The sequence below is a fragment of the Amphiprion ocellaris genome, chromosome 4, assembly GCF_022539595.1.
Source record: "Amphiprion ocellaris isolate individual 3 ecotype Okinawa chromosome 4, ASM2253959v1, whole genome shotgun sequence".
NCBI classification, from domain to species: Eukaryota; Metazoa; Chordata; class Actinopteri; family Pomacentridae; genus Amphiprion; species Amphiprion ocellaris.
In genome coordinates this window covers 9,343,051-9,359,316 of record NC_072769.1, presented here as the reverse complement: position 1 = coordinate 9,359,316, position 16,266 = coordinate 9,343,051, and the positions used below count along the sequence as shown (strand labels likewise).

General features: G+C 36.7%; 1 protein-coding gene across 5 annotated transcripts; it reads left to right on the top strand.

The window, feature by feature from the left end:
• Nucleotides 1-3,044: 3,044 nt before the first annotated feature.
• Nucleotides 3,045-14,695, top strand: LOC111575013 (uncharacterized). 5 transcript variants are annotated; one of them, XM_035952668.2, is made up of 13 exons: nt 3,057-6,438; nt 6,531-6,863; nt 7,007-7,078; nt 7,680-7,727; nt 7,821-7,849; nt 8,792-8,881; nt 9,137-9,226; nt 9,375-9,782; nt 10,033-10,365; nt 10,491-10,634; nt 11,039-11,131; nt 11,233-11,276; nt 11,825-14,695. In XM_035952668.2, the coding sequence occupies exons 8-13, from the start codon at nt 9,755-9,757 to the stop codon at nt 12,182-12,184; spliced, it is 1,002 nt and encodes a 333-aa protein (XP_035808561.2). In that variant the 5' UTR covers nt 3,057-6,438; nt 6,531-6,863; nt 7,007-7,078; nt 7,680-7,727; nt 7,821-7,849; nt 8,792-8,881; nt 9,137-9,226; nt 9,375-9,754; the 3' UTR covers nt 12,185-14,695. The 5 variants fall into 5 exon arrangements, with proteins under 5 accessions (XP_054865549.1, XP_035808561.2, XP_035808560.2 ...); XM_035952667.2 differs by having other exon boundaries at nt 7,632-7,727; XM_055009573.1 differs by having other exon boundaries at nt 7,632-7,727; nt 7,821-8,242.
• Nucleotides 14,696-16,266: the final 1,571 nt, after the last annotated feature.

Below are 16,266 nucleotides of genomic sequence, written 5' to 3'. Positions count from 1 at the left end.
ACTTCAGCAGACATGCATCCATACCTGTGGACTATATAAGAAGCAATTCAGATAACATCCACAGGGATGGACCAAAATTCAGTGTAGTTCTTTAGGTGATGCAGCAGTATTATTGTGTTGTTGCCCCTGCAGTCCTTATTAGTCTCGCCCAAAAGTTAGTCTCATGTGCTGACATAAAACAAAAGCAGCTAAAATTCCCTTGCAACTACAGAGAACACTGACAGCACTAATTGTATCCATGGGCACTCTAATTTGCACTTTGTCTTGCAAATTTTAAAATCAGTGAATTGGCAAATTAGAAAAAAACACTGCATCTTTTTGTAATATGTTCAAGGTTTATGCTGCAAAATCTATAGAGAGCTCATCTATCACGCCAGCTCAAACAACTGAGTCTCAATTCCTCTTGTGAGTTTGCAAACATGCAGCCTAATTTTTCAATTAGGTAAGTGAACAATGAAGCTGTAATGATTTATTAAGATGTCAGAAATTTGGCTCTACACCCCACTTTGTTTTTTCTTCAAAGCTTTGTTTTGAAGAGGTTGCTAGCGGTATTTGAGCGACATAACAGAAAAAAGCAAGATGGTTCAGCTTACATTTTGCTTTCTTTATTCAAAGATAGGCTGCTATTAATGTTGGTCAATGTTAGATAGAATATTTCCTCTTTGCCACGAGATGCTGTCAAGAAGATAGTGTTCAGTGCCTCTTTTGGTGTAGTTCTGTGAAGGCATTTTTTGCTGATTTTAAAGAAGAGTTTCAGTGCCTTGAACACCAAAAACCAAACTTCCTTAAACTCTGTCATTTTGAGGTAGTGGCTGAAAGACATACTTTGAAAAAAATGTAATCAAATGTGTCTGTTCACATTCGGCATTTGCAAAAAAAGATGCAGTAGAAAACATGTCCAGTCACAAACAAATATTGACAGAGGACAAATTGGTAGGACGGAATGTGAAATTTCTAAGGCACATATTGCAAATATTTTTTAATGAATAGATTCTTTTCTTTTTACCTGTATGACAGCATGACAGTGGTTGACTCATGATGTGTCACAGTCAAGCGGCAGCGTTCACTGTGGTGCCCTGACAAACCTGTTCTTATCGATGACGCTACTGTACAGAAACAGACGCACACACAAAGGAGAGGCCAGGCACTGTCGCTGTGAGACGACAGTGTGTATCTGAACGACAAGCCCTGTCAAAGCCAACAGAATACCGAGATAATATTCTCTCATTTCCTCCTGGCATATTGAGACACATTACCGAGGAGAGGAGAATGGTTTGGTTAATCACTACATATGAGAGTAGAAAGGACGGGAGTGGAGATGAAATGGAAAGAAGAATGACGGTGGAGGAGAGATAAGGTGTTATGTTTCCATGAATGGGCGACAGATTTTTGGTCATTTCCGAACTAGAGGCACAATTGTGAAGTAGGTTGAAGTGAGAGCGCTGGATTATCAGAGGGTTGGCATCAATCATGGGTTGCTTCCATCAGCTTTGTATATGTAACCTGCCACCACAGCATTTTCACAGTCCCCTAAAGGAAGGCAGGGTCTCTACTGGCTGATAGACTTAAAGGAAAATGTTGTCTTAAAAGTGCAAATAAGAAACGTGTGATTATGTCTCCCCTAGACATTCTTATGTGCCTCTCTACTGTGAAACCACATCTGGAATTTTCAACAGTCTGTACACAATGTTCTCTCTGTGTAACGACAGACACCAACAACTCTGTTTTAGTTGCAATTCTGCTTATTTTCATTTTTAATTATGCTCAGGTTTTGATGTTAGCAGGCGTGCAAAAGTACAACAATAATCTTGCTAATAAGAAAAACAAATTATCTGATTACGAATGCAAAAGCTGATGACTTCCTAAAATAATTCTGTTTACATCACTGGAGCTCTAATTTTGCACTTAGTTTGATTATCCAAAGATAATTATGGAAATGTGAGATTTGGATATGACAAAATCTTGCTGTGGCCCCAGAAAGCTATCCTAGCAGATGAGAATACTGCACCATAAAATATCGAGGTCCCGGTGAGGTTCAGTGATGTGCAGAGATAAAAGTTTAAAATGTCCTGATGATGTGTGTGATCTGCTTCTGTATCCTCAGGATGTTACTGGCCGTGTGCTGGATGTATGAAGTCTGTTTGCTTCATCCTTACATGAGCCCAAGTGAGTCATCAATGCATCATCAACAGGAATCTAAAATAAAGAGCAGGCTCAGTCCCAAGTGATGAGGAGCATCTAGTCAAATGCCAAACAAGTTATGACACAGAATGAATGAGGAAATAAGCCAAGTACATTTCAGGATAAGTGTATGCATTTATATGGCCCCAAATTATTAGGAATTTTCTGTCTATACAGCACACAACATTCCTTAGATTACTGATTCTCAATTTTTTAAAAGCCAAGAGGAAAAGAAAAAAAAGAAAACTTAAAGAAAATGATGATACGTCATTGTATTTAGTGTGAAAAATTAGAAGGAGAAGTGAACATGACCTCAGTTAGAATGAGGAAGCAACTAGTACATTCTAGTACAATTACTAGAGCAGTTCAGGATAGAACAGTTATGTGTCACACTGTAAGAAAATTCAACCATTTTCCTTGCTGAGAATTGATAATTGCCCTCCAAACAGTTTACAAAGAATTCTCTTTTATGCTTGTTTTCACTCTTTGACAGTTATTGTCACAATGAGAAAAATCTGCACTTCCTCTTTTCGTCCCTCTGTAAACTGGGGGTGTGACAGTTTTACATTTTGTCTTTAATTTACTTAAAACACACATATGTCCAAAACTGGATGTTTTGCTCACCTCAGAATGACAAGTGGTTTGTGAAAGTTCTCTGCTTAAAGTTTGACTCAATGGGAGACTCTTTTTTGGTTCTGTTGTCCTTATCAGAAAACTTTGGGACTTCTCTTTCCTTATTCCTCTGAACCTCAGTGGTGAGTTGTTAATATACCTCTATGGCACCTCTCTTGGCACTGTGGTCTGAGAATCCTGCAAATGAAAGTCTGTGTGTATTTTCTTTTGCTGGAGTTTGGCATGGACTACTGCATCAAGAATGTTTGTCTTTAGGTCGCCTTTGGTAAGCCCATTTTAATTCATAGAAAGCGTTAGCCTGTTTTTAGGCATGACTCAGCTATCTCACCTGATTTTTTCAAATCTTTGTGCAACATAGTACATTAAGGGATGCTTTGGTGTTGCATTTTATTCTCTAATTCTTGCAATAACCTATTTAGTGTCTCTCTGTCTTATAACGTTATAACGAGATGTCAGTGCTGCAGTACACATCCTCTCGGGCAGCAAGTTCTCCTCAATCAAAGTACTTCATGACATGAAGTCAGACAGAAAAGAAATGCAAAATTGACATTTTGGCTCAGACGACCCGGACCTCCAGATGTGATCACACACCATCCATGTTGCAGAGCTCTTTTCATGCTCTCTTCTACACTGAGGTGCACAACTTCTATCTGACATTCCAGTAAATAATATACTAGCGTCAGTCCTCTTCCAAAATACCCAACATGCAAAACAAAACAATGCATTTCATCTCTCACAATATGTGAACCACTTCTCTCTCCTGCCGTCTCTATAGGTGGATGTCTTCTGCACTACTGGATTCTGATATTATGTTGCAGGTAGTGATCAGAAAATATTTATCACAAAAAAGGCTGTCCTGCTCTGCCGTCTCTCCCTGACACTGTCCTCCTCGGGGGATGCAAGCTCCAAGTGGATCAATGACATGTAGAGACACAATGAGTGAGGTTTTGAACATAATGATACCATCAGATCCAGAGTTACTGGATTGCTTTAGAAAGCTGCATTGTCAGCACCACAGCACAACTATACACACATATTTTCTAATAAGTTGATGCATTTCTCGAAATTAACAACTGCACTTTTTCCCTAATTTTGTCAGTGGGACCTGAACTCCAGAGTAGCACAGTCTAATGTGAAATATCATCATCTTAAATGACATGTTGTTGAGCCAGACAGTCCATTGTTAGCTACTCCTTGCTTCTACATTTTTTCCACTTTCACCCTGTCTCATCTGTCTCCCTGTCCTCATGCTCCTCACAGTACCTGCCATCACAATGATAGGCCATGGCCCATGGGTGCTGAAGAAGGTCCTGCAGCTACTTTTGCTCAGTTGACAGCATTTATCTGAAGGGCCCGTGTTGTTTTGGTCCGCAATTTATCCGTGGCCTCCCTTCTACTTTGTCTTAAAGATGTTGACACAGTTTGGGTTTTTTTGCTGATTCCCTGTTTAATGAAGGCACTGAGACAAAAGGTGAAAAATCTGGTTAACCGATCAGACATTAAATAAATCAAAAAGATGATTGTGTCTGGCAAAAGAGCCCAGTGGCTAGCCGGGATGGCCAGCTCAGCTTTCAGTGAAATCAAATGACTGCAGGTTTCTCCAGTCCCGTATTCCACCCTTGGTCCTGAATTCTGATCTATGTATCTATGTATGATGTATGTATCTACACGCATACATCAGTTTGTACAATGCTCCTTTCATTTCCAGCTGAAACTCTGCAATTCAGACCCCACGAAGCAGTAAATTGAGTGTACATCTGACTTCATTGGCTTTGCTGCCTAGTGTTGACTTGGCTCATTTCAGAATTCAAGTTGTCAACATCTTTTTAAAGACGAGATCAGCTACTTTCTTGTATGCCTTTTTCTGTTGTTAGTTTGGAGGAACGGTGAGCAAGTGGATGCTGCAGCTCACTGATGGTGGATCAAATGTCCCAGCAGTGTCTCCAAATGTTGTGCCCTTAAACTGGACTCACGATAAAGAAGAGGAATAAAGACACCATTGCAAAGCTCTCATTATCACACATCTATATTAAGTGTGGAAGAGGAGTGCAATCTCTCCTAGTGGAGCTTTAAGGCTTTACCAACAGATAAGCGGGTAACTAACCCAGCTAGACAAGGACCCGCATCACCTGTTGTAACGGTGATCAATACTAATACAGATCTGGTACAAAAACCAAATTGCATGTGCTGAAAATAGGATACTGTCATAACTGTGACAGAAATTAAATTAGCTTTTCTCCGAATTAAATCATTTTGCTTGAAAATGAATCATTATCATCTGTCACATACTATCCATCACAAATACACTCAGATTGATTACTAGCTACTTCTGGACTCAAGCAAGGTTGACCCCAATTTACACATAGCCAGAGAAAACCAAGATAAATCATCAGATCTGTGGTCTGGTCAGACTACACAGATACTGTATGTGACTTAGTATTAAAAATAAGTATTCAAAAATTGAAATTAAAGTTTTTATTTGTTTTATCAGATGTAAAACTTAACAAGAACAAAAACATTTTTTTGTTTGAAAATGAGTTATTAATGTCTGTCAGACATCATCCATCATAAATACACTCAGATTCATTACTAACTACTTCTGGACTTCAGCAGGGTCGACCCCAGTTTACATAGAGCCAGAGAAAACCAGGACAAACCATTAGATCTGTGATCATTTCAAATGCACTGTGTGTGTAAGGGTAAAAAAAAAAAGCATAAGAAAAGTGTTGATACGTTTAAATAAACAGTTTTTATTTGTTTTATTAAATATATAACCTATATAACATACATATACATTCTTCTGCATTTCACCAAATCCGCATCATGCTTTGCTAGCAAATGCAGCCTCCAGGGCTGATAAATGACTGCAATGCAGAATTGTCAAAAACTGCAGTTCCTCAAACAGCCACTTGAGGCTGGCTGAAAAAGCAAGTAAATTAAAAAGAACTTCATGCTCAATTTCACAGCTTTGTGGAAGAAATAAACATGTTTACATAATGCAACAAAAATGGTTTTGGGTTCTAGAGCTAATTTCCCTGTTCATGATAGCTGCATCAGGATAAGTTCTTATATAACTCGCCGATTTAAATTGTATTAAGGCTTAAACTGAAATGTAACTAAGGGTGCTTTGAGTACCACTTGGGTATCATTACATGACCTCAGCTCCATCTCTTTGAATTAGGAGACATTGCCAAGATGGGAACGACTGGAGCTACTACACTGAGCTTCAAAACCAGCGTTCAGGCAACCTGTGAGTGACGTAACTGATGGTTTGTCAATGCTTGTATGCAGTCAGTTTGGATACACACTGGCAGTTTGAGGCTTCAGTGACTTACTTCAAACTGATCTTTCTTCGGACTTCATTCGATTTAATATTTACATTTTCAAATGATTTGGAATTTCATTTTGTAGTCATAAACACACATTGTACACACTAACAGTTTTACACAATATATTGTGAGTGTGTGTTTAAATACATTAAGCAAGGAGGAGCTTGGAGATTTGATGGGGCAACAGAAAAGGGAAGGAAGTGAACTTAGCCAATGTTCATGTACTTGTTTTTAGTTGTCTCTATTCTCAGGCCATCCATCACCAATATGATTTACATTTATGTTTTTCTTTCTGGTAAGTTGCCTCTTTCTGTCAGTATTTGCACCTACATGTAGCACTGTTGTTTTCAATTTCATTGATTCTAAAATGCTTTTTTCTGCTTGCAGCTCTAACTATTGTGGAGGTGAAGACTCTCGACATAGTGGGCCACGTTGGGAAAAATGTAACAGTTGAATGTTCTGATTGGAACGTTTGGACAAATGTGAATTTTAATGTTAAGTACCTTTGTGAAAGTCCATGTTCAGAAGATAAACACATAATTATCAAAGCAGAATATGGACAAACTAAAAATAACAACAGAATAGAGTTAACTAACAGAGAAAATGGTTTATTTGTGACCTTCACTAATCTCACAATGTCAGACTCCAGGAAATATTACTGCGGAGTTGAGAGATATGGGCATGATTCATTCATAGAAGTGAATCTTAACATTACAGATGGTGAGTTTATACTCTTTGCTTTCATTTTAGCAAAATTAAATTCCTCTGTAAAAAAAGTAGAAACTTAAATGTCCAATTAGTTAATCTGTATGACAGAGTGATTTACTGTTCTAAACATGTGACTTTGTCTTCAAACGGCTCAGATGTCACCACTGATAAGGCGTACACCGATTTTCATACAACAGCACCTACTGCATCACCAACACAAGGAAGTGGTATGACGCACACTCATTTGAACTTGATACATAATGTATGTTTCATTGTCAATTAAAATAAATATGAAGACTAAATAATATAGCAGCAGAGTTCTACATCCTTGACACAAAGGGGTTCTTTAGAACTCACACATCTAAGAGATCATTATTGACAACAAAAGAAAAGTAAAATCCTACTACTTGAAATTGTTGAAAAATCGACTTAGTTGCTTAACTGGAAAGAAAGCAACACAAATACTCAATGAAAATAGAAAGATAAGGCAACATTAAAATGTTTTTCGGTTTTGAATGAAAAGAAATGTTTCAGATTGATGACAAATAAACTTAGGATAAAAAAAATTAAAAATAAATGAAAACAATGAAATTACGTAAATGCACCTAAATAAACATACTTAGAAATCATTTTTTCATTTTCCTCATTTTTTTTTCTGTACCGTCAGGTCATTCTAAATGAATAACTTATGTGAAGATAAATCTGCATTACAGAGGGTATGAAGAGTGAGTTGCAGTTAAAGGTGTAATTAACACGTTAACTGTTTTTCTCCTCGGGCAGGAAATGCACCATATTGGATTATAGGTTTAATTTTCATTCTAATCATAGTGATTGTCCTGCTGATCCATACCAGGAGGATGACGAAGAAAAAACTGAGTAAGGCCCATCAACTTTCACATAGTGTATAATTTATACAGACTGGAGGCTGTGTATCAAGTCACATGACAAATATCTTGTTTGTTTTGCAAGTGTCCACGCCACACAAAGACATTGGAGGGGTGAGTTTTTTCCATTTTGAGTCTTCGATTACCAGGCGCTGTTTCCTTGGTGTTTGTTATCTTTGTCTCTTCAGTAAGTGTTTTTACAATCAGGACCGTAAGTCACTGCTCTACATCATCTATCTTCCTACAACCCATTTTCTCTCAAAATGTACCAGTCAAACCTGCATTGCTTCAAGCCTGTTACTGTAACTGCTCCACCTCCGTCCTGCCTCCTGCTCTAACTGATTAGATCTTTGCTCCAGTGCTGCTCTGCAATCAAGCTGTTCCAGTCATCAGAAAACCTACTTAAAAGTTCAGGAAAACTGTCATTCGGGCTGAGTGATTTAACAACAGCAGCTCACCTCTGTGTCTCTTCAGTTGGTGTTTTTGGAATCTGGACAGATTGTAGCTGTGCGTACAAACTTTGTTTATTATTAACCTGAGTACGAGAAACCAGTTTGTCACTGGAGGATGATCTCAGGACTTTGTTACAAGCACTTTTGTGAAATTGCAGTTTAAGTAAATGCTTAGACGCCCACTTGTAATTTTTGTTCAGTAAGGCAGCACAACATTTTAATTTAGAGTTCTTTTGTTATTGATATAGATTAGGTAAGATAGTATAAAATGCCCAATCAGGGGTCTGCTTTTTTGTGTGTATAAATGTAATTTTTCTAAGTGCGATCCACCGGCCTCTGTTTATGTTGTTATCCCAAAAATCCCTGGTGCTCATTAAAATGTATTCAACTTTAGTCCAACCATGATCATCTGGTTGTAGTAAACTGTACTGAACTGTTGCTTTCAATTCTCGAGCAAGCTTGGGTTGGAACGCTTCTATTAATTTTAAAAATGATATTACTAGACATGTTGCATTGTCTTTCAATTAATTAGTTTTTCATTTTGTATAAATTCACTTTGATGTGTTGAATTTGATACTAACCTTATAATGTAAATCAAACACAGAGTGTGGATCCTGACGGAGTCTATCAATCATTCCATCCATCGATGGAAGACAAGAGCCAAGTCTACAGCACTCTCACACTCACTAAAAGAGTATGTCACTCCACACAAAACCTTGAATGATCACTGCAACATCACCACCAAGTCAGTTTAATGAATGTGTAGAAATTATAACTTAAAAATGAAGTAAAGGTAGTGGGAAAATAACTACTTATAAAGAGTAATAAATGATATATGTTGCAGTCCGATCTGCAGCTACTGACCTCAATGCTATTTCTGTTCTTTAAAAAAAAAAAAGTGGTTTCTGTTTACAGCTAGTAACATACAGAAACTGTCATGTTCCCACAGAGTGCAGCTTCTGATGAAGTCTATGAGATACTCCAACCATCCACCAGAGATCTAGATCAAGTCTACAGCACTCTTGAACCCACCATGGCAGTAAGACACTTCACACAGATATATTGTAACTTTTATTGTTGGAAACTGTCCAACATTAGTTGGTTAAATATTTTTCTAAATGCTGACTGGAAGTTTAATGACCGTAGCTGTTGTATATTTATACACAATATTTTCTACATTTTCTCAGAATGCAGATCTGGAGTAAGTATCAGTGGGTTCAAGCCGTGGCTCAAATGACCCTGGAAGCCAATGAGAACTGACTCAAAGAGGAGTGATGTCATGGGTGTTTAATTTTGGTTTAATTCTGCCAGTTCTGTACAGTTTGCAGTCAATCAAAAGACTTTTAGTTCTGGACAAGTAAAAGAAGTATAAATGTTTTCCCATTTCAGAATTTTTTAGTTTTGTGTATGTCAACACAGTTTTGCACAAGATGCTGTTGTGGTTTTGTATATAAGTGTATGTGCAGATGGAAAAGGCAAAGGGAGGAGCTTGAATCTGAAAGGAAGAGGAAGTTATAAAAATTGTGGTTGAACTGACCTGATCGCTGCTGTGCATTTGCTTCTCGCTATGTTTGTGTGTGCTTGTCTGCTTTGTGGTGAGTTGATTTTTACTTCATTCTCAGTGCAAAAGCCTGTGTATAAATGCTGTAGCTGTAAGATAATGTACTATTTTGTTAGTCTGATTTGCTTAATGAGAAGTGCTGTCATTTACTTCATGAAGAAAGTGATGTGTTCCCTGTGCAAATAATAAAATGCACCAGTTTTAATGAGAATTTCTGCATTTGAATCTATGTATTCATTGACACCGTGGCAACTTTAAAATGTTTGCTTTGTTCCTATTCCTAGCCCTGACTATTGTGGAGACGACGACTCTCAACATAGAGGGACATGTTGGGAAAAATATAACAGCTAATTGTGTAAACTGGAATGTTGGGACAAATGTAAAATATAAAGCTAAATACATTTGTGACAGTCCATGTACGAAAGACAAACACATCATCACGAAAGCAGAATATGGACAAACTAAAAAGAAGAACAGAATAGAGCTGACCAATGGAGGAGACAGTTTATATGTGACATTCTTTAATCTTGAAAGGTCTGACACTCAAAAGTATTACTGTGGAGTTGAAATACTTGGTTTTGATGCACTGATAGAGGTGAATCTTAAAGTTATAGATGGTAAGTTTATTCACTTTATTTTCATTTCAACAAAATAACATCCTTTAGTGAAAACTTAACATCCTAGTTAGTTAATCAAGCAACATACAGAATATTATTCCTGTTGTTTCCATCTCTGCTTCCAGATCCTGTTACGGTCACTGTTAGGTCATATGCTGACTTAAAAAGCTCCACTGTCCCTACAACCAACTTGGAAATCATTACTGAATTATCTGACTCAAACACAACCCTTGATACAACACCCACTGCATCAGCTTCACGAGGAAGTAGTAAGAAGTTTACTTATATACTTATATATTTTACTGATAATTAATATAATCCATTCTGACATGCAGTTATTGCCTGTTGTCAAACACAAGTTTATCTTAAATGGTCTCTGGTTTTAATGATAACAAAACCCATCATGTATACTTTTTTACACTATGTATTGCATTTGTGCAAATATGCTAATATAATCCTTCAGTGTTTCAGTCCAACTTTGATCTTTGAATTTTCAGGGTTCAGATTATTCAGAGAAATTAAAATTTCACCTATTTGGTAGGGGAAAAATGTATTAAACTCTTTTCTGTTTTATAGTAAAGAGGATGTGATAAGTAAACTCCTCTCAGTATCATAGGGTGTGTGAAAGATTTCTTCTTCATACATCTTCTTCCTCTTTCTTTTCTTTGCCCAGGAAGTGTTCTGTATCTGACTGTAGGTGTCATTATCATACTAACCACACTGATAGTCCTGTGGAGGGTTATGAGGACTGCAAGGAGACAACTGAGTAAGACACACACCACCACAGACATTGCAGATGTGCAGGAATATCAGTGAACCTTCCATCTGTAACATTAACAAATATTGCCCAACTTTATGTGTTTGCAGAAGTTGTGTCTAGTGCTGGTTCTCCACAGGAAGATGCACAAGTGGTAAATTTGTTTGACTTTCTTATATTCTGAAACCTTGTGGACGTTTTTAATTTTAAAGAGTCAAGTGCAATATGTTTTCTGCATACACATTCATAATTTCATTATTCCAGCAGCAAAGTGCCTTGAAATGAGATGTCATACTTCTTGTACTTTAAACTCCCATATAATGGCTCAACTCTGACTCTTGTCTGTCTTGTATGATGTTTCAAGACAACTTGATAGTGAAAAATCTAGACATGAGTAACTGTAAAACACTGTGCCATCTGCCCATCTTAATAATGTACATGACTTTCTTTCTAATAATCAAAAGTGATACTAAATTGGCTGCAGTTACATTCACACAAACTAGAAGTTGGGTGGCTAAAACTCTGTTGTCCTCAATAATAAGATGATACAAACTGTCTGTAATTAGGGCGACTGTGATTTTGGTATTAAAACTTTTTGTTGTGTAAATGTTTTAGCACTGACAGTTACTGTTTCATCTTTTGTATGTCCTTCAATGCCATATATATTTAGTACTTCTCTTTTTCTCATTGTTTAATTTTTAGGATGTTGAATATGATGAAATCAGACATGACGACCCGCAAACAGAGACCGAACCTGTAGCTTCGACCGTCTCCTTCTCCACAGCCACAGCTGACGTCGACCCAGACAGTCTCTATGCAAATTACTCCTATCTCCATGACACTGAATCAGACGCTGTGTATTCTAAAGATGTCTCTTTTACTTCAGCTTCCAGCTTTGAGGTCAGTTTAAAGGGGCCATGTGCAGAAAGTGATCTGGTGTACTCTGTTGCTCAACTACCCAAAGGAAATATTGAACAGGCCAGGGTATGTGAACCAACTCAGTTTGAAAGCATTGAAAATGACTGTCTGTATTCCCTTGCTCAGCTACCACAGGCAAGCTGAAGGTGGCTACTGTGATCATATTTGATTTTTTTTTCTTATGGAAATGTACAGATGTAATGTATGAATGTAAGCTTCAAAATGTAGGACTTGAAAATGTACAGCTTAGTCCAATGCAAGAATTGAACAAGGATGAGACCTTTTCTACATATAGTGCATCAAAGGTTACTTTAGCTTCTATCAGTGATAATTTACATTTTTAATAGCTCATATCTCCATACTGTTAATGAACCTTAACTTGAGAAACACAAGCTGGAGCAGATCAAGAAAGGGACGGCAGGAAACAAAGGTCACATTTAATTCATATTTAGACACAGCATAACTGTTACAGCGCTCGCTCCTGTCTCATTATCATTGTCTTTTTGGTGATTCTGTTTCTTTATAAAGCTGACAAGATGTTAACTTAAACCAAGCAAAAAAAAACTGTTTCCTGAATTACCAAGTTAAGATAAAACTGAAAGTAAAACAGAAACAACCAAACAAATGAGAAAAGAAAGAAAGAAAGAGAAAATCCAAGTAATGCCTTATGAAATGTTCTATATACTGTGAAATGTTTTAGTTTTGTTGGTTCTCTTGTTTTGTGAATTATTCTCCTTATTAGTAATTTTGTTGTGAAAAACTATATTGCCCCCTCTTGAATTGTTCTACTGTTGTGGTTGTCTCATACTATACTGGTTCAGATCTATGAATTCAGTTGAACAAAATCTTACATTAACACAAAGACAACATGAGTAAACACAACATATAAATTAATAAATGCATTTAAACAAAGGGGATATACAATACTAATATTACTCTTACTAAGTTTAAAAAGAAGGTAACTGGTTGCAGCTGGACTAGACACACAAGCCTAAATACTAAAATTCCTCATCAATCAAATAATTACTTAAATAGAAGCACTGGGTTTAAAAAACACATAGAACAGAAACACAAGAATAGAAAAAAGAAGAAAGATTCAAGGTAAATACTAAGACTCTTAGACTTAGATCCACTGTGAAAGACATTATGCACAAATTGTCAATAGTCAACCTTCCCAGAAGCAGACGACCTTACAAAATTTTGTCTCCAAATCAACCCTCACGGAGACTAACTATACCATCTACTGCTCAAAACGAAACACAACACAGAGATGCTTCACTTTGGGTACAGTCAACAGGAAATTGACTTGTGGTTGCTACCATCAGTGATACTGGCAAGTGCAAAATGAAGCTTTCTCTGTATCTGGAAAAACTTTTTTCACCAATAAACTATCCACAATGTCCACAAATATTCAAATTTATCAACTTACACTGATATCTAAATGTAGCCTCATTTAATCTGTTTCTCTTTCAGTATCATAATTGTTCAACCCAGTCTTGTGATACATCTTTACTTCTACATGAGTTGTTCATTTAGTAAGTAGATTTTTGTTTGTTTGTTTGTTTGTTTGTTTGTTTGTTTGTTTGTTTGTTTGTTTGTCTTTGGGCATTATTTTATTATTTATTACTGTTAAATGTGTAGATTTACTGGCATTTGTCTAAATTTTTCTGTTTTGGGGAAACTCTTTTTTATTTGTATTTCAGTATGAAATGGATCTACGGCAGGTAAGAAAAACCTGTTGAGACTTTGGGCGTTCTTCATAAATCTGTAAAACAAATTTTGACCTGTAATCTGTAATGCACAGAACTATATGTATCATGTACTGCGCTAATTCTACATTTTTGGTAAAAAATAAATAAATATTGCAGGAGGTTAGATGAGAATATTGATACTATTCATGTATGTGTCCATTTAGCATGAAGCTACTGTAAAGACAGCATAGGTTAGCATAGTCTGTACTGGGAGACCTTTTTTGAAGGTTCCTGCTACACATGAGTAGCATGTGTGTTAATAGGGAATTAATAAAATAGGGATAACATAATAATCTGTTAGTGATTAGTCAGTAGTGAGGTGATAACATAATTATTAGTAATCAATCAATAATGGAGGGATAATATAATGATTAGTAGCAAATCACCAATATATGACTTCCTTCAGTCTAGTAGTTAAATTTATAAATACCAACAATACCCCCACACATCTCACTCTGAAGACTTTTCATCAAATTTGCAAGCACTAACAAACACTGCCGATTTTTTATTTATTTTTTTAATCTTCTTGTACTTATGATTTTGGCATTAGTTTTTGGCACATACATTTACATGTAGGCTTCATTTTTTGTTCCTCCCCAACTTACGTTTTAAAGAAAATCTTGAGACATACATGTTTCAATGACTATTAGTAGCTCTTGCCAGTTTTATTTTTTTAATATTTTATATCTATTTTATCTTTAAAAAATTGATCCTACATGTCGCTATCCTGTTTTGCTGTGTTTCAGTATTTTGTACTGTTTTATTTAATGTTACTGATTGATTTTAAGTTTTGATTAAGTCTTGCTTTTGCACATAGTTTTGTTGCCACGTACATGATAAGATGTTCAACTCTGTTTGTTTAAAATGTGCTATACAAATAAACTTGATTTGATTTAATCCCATACCACAATATACAACCACCTGTCATCATGTGATTTAATAACAACTGTGATGATATAATAACTGAACAAACTCTATTTGCTACACAATCCCAGGTAACGTATGGTGTCCAGAAGAAGACAATCTGACCATTCTCCAGGCTCTTCTGTAAGGCTTATTGGAACTATCACAGCCGTAAAACATTAGGCATTTGAACAAACAACCAATCCCAACAAAGACAACAGAGACAAGGCCTCTTGAACATCAGCTTAACAAAGTTGCATTATGCTATGATTGATAACTTAAAAGTGAAACTGGGTGACTGAAAATAATTAGACAGCAGAAGTTTGGCACTTAGCAATTAAATTCTTAACATTAATAGCAATCAGGATTCATTATATCCCTTCAAAATGAAAGCAACCTAATTTATTTGACATTTCATTCAGAGAATAAAAGGCAATTCATGCAGCTATTTACAACATTAGTCATAGAAAATACACAGATAGCTTGATGACTAGAGGAACAAAAGACTGGGAGAAGTATTACAAGAAGTCATAAATGAATAAGTAATGAAACAAATTAAGGAGCTGATGTACGATGAGGTAAAGCACATCCAGGTGTTTGAATGCTTGATGAATTTTTTGTTAGCGGTTTCAGTCAATATCTGTCTTTGTCGCTCTCACTTTCCACATTCACACACACACACACACACACACACACACACACACACACACAGGCAGCCAAAGTCACCTTGTCAGTGGGAATGCCCTCCAGTAGCTGTTCGTGTCAGGCTCAGTGAGTGAGAGCAGCTTGATGTTGTTGTTATTGTTGTTGCTGTTGTCGTGTACATCAGGCCTGGGACGTTCACTCTGTTCTCAATGACAGTCAATGACACTTCTGCTAAGTGTAAACAATTAGCCTGCTCTTTTACTTTCTCTCCCTCTAACTCTCTCACACGCATACATACAGTGCATTCACTGTGGACAGGTTCTTGAAAACTTTAGGTAGAATTATGAACTAGATGGCATGAGATGGAAACTGCTAGTGGGTAGATGTTCTAGGCATCTGCCCAGTGAACGTACTCTCTGTCCTTTAGTTCTTGCTGGTCTACGGTCCGGACACACAAACACTCATTCATCTTGTTTTAAATGTTCAATTCACACATAATATCAAATTATTATCCATCCCTGGACATGTCATCAGTCTGTCGCAGGGCTACATATACAGACCAACAATCACACTCGCATTCACATCTACGGGCAATTTAGAAAAATCAATTAACCTCAGCGTATTTTGGGACTGTGGGCGGAAGCCGAAGTACCCGGAAAAAACCTATGCATGCAGAGGGAGAACATGCAAATTCCATGTAGAAAGATCCCAGGATGGCTGGGACGCAAACCAGGGATCTTCCTGCTGCAAGGCAAAAGTGCTAACCACTACACCACTGTGCCGAATTATTATCTCTACTGTCAAATCATATAATATCATATCATATATCACTTGATATCATTTTATGTTGATTTGTATCATATAAGATGTCATACATCACATCACATCATATATATTTTTAAATATATTTTCATATTATATCACATC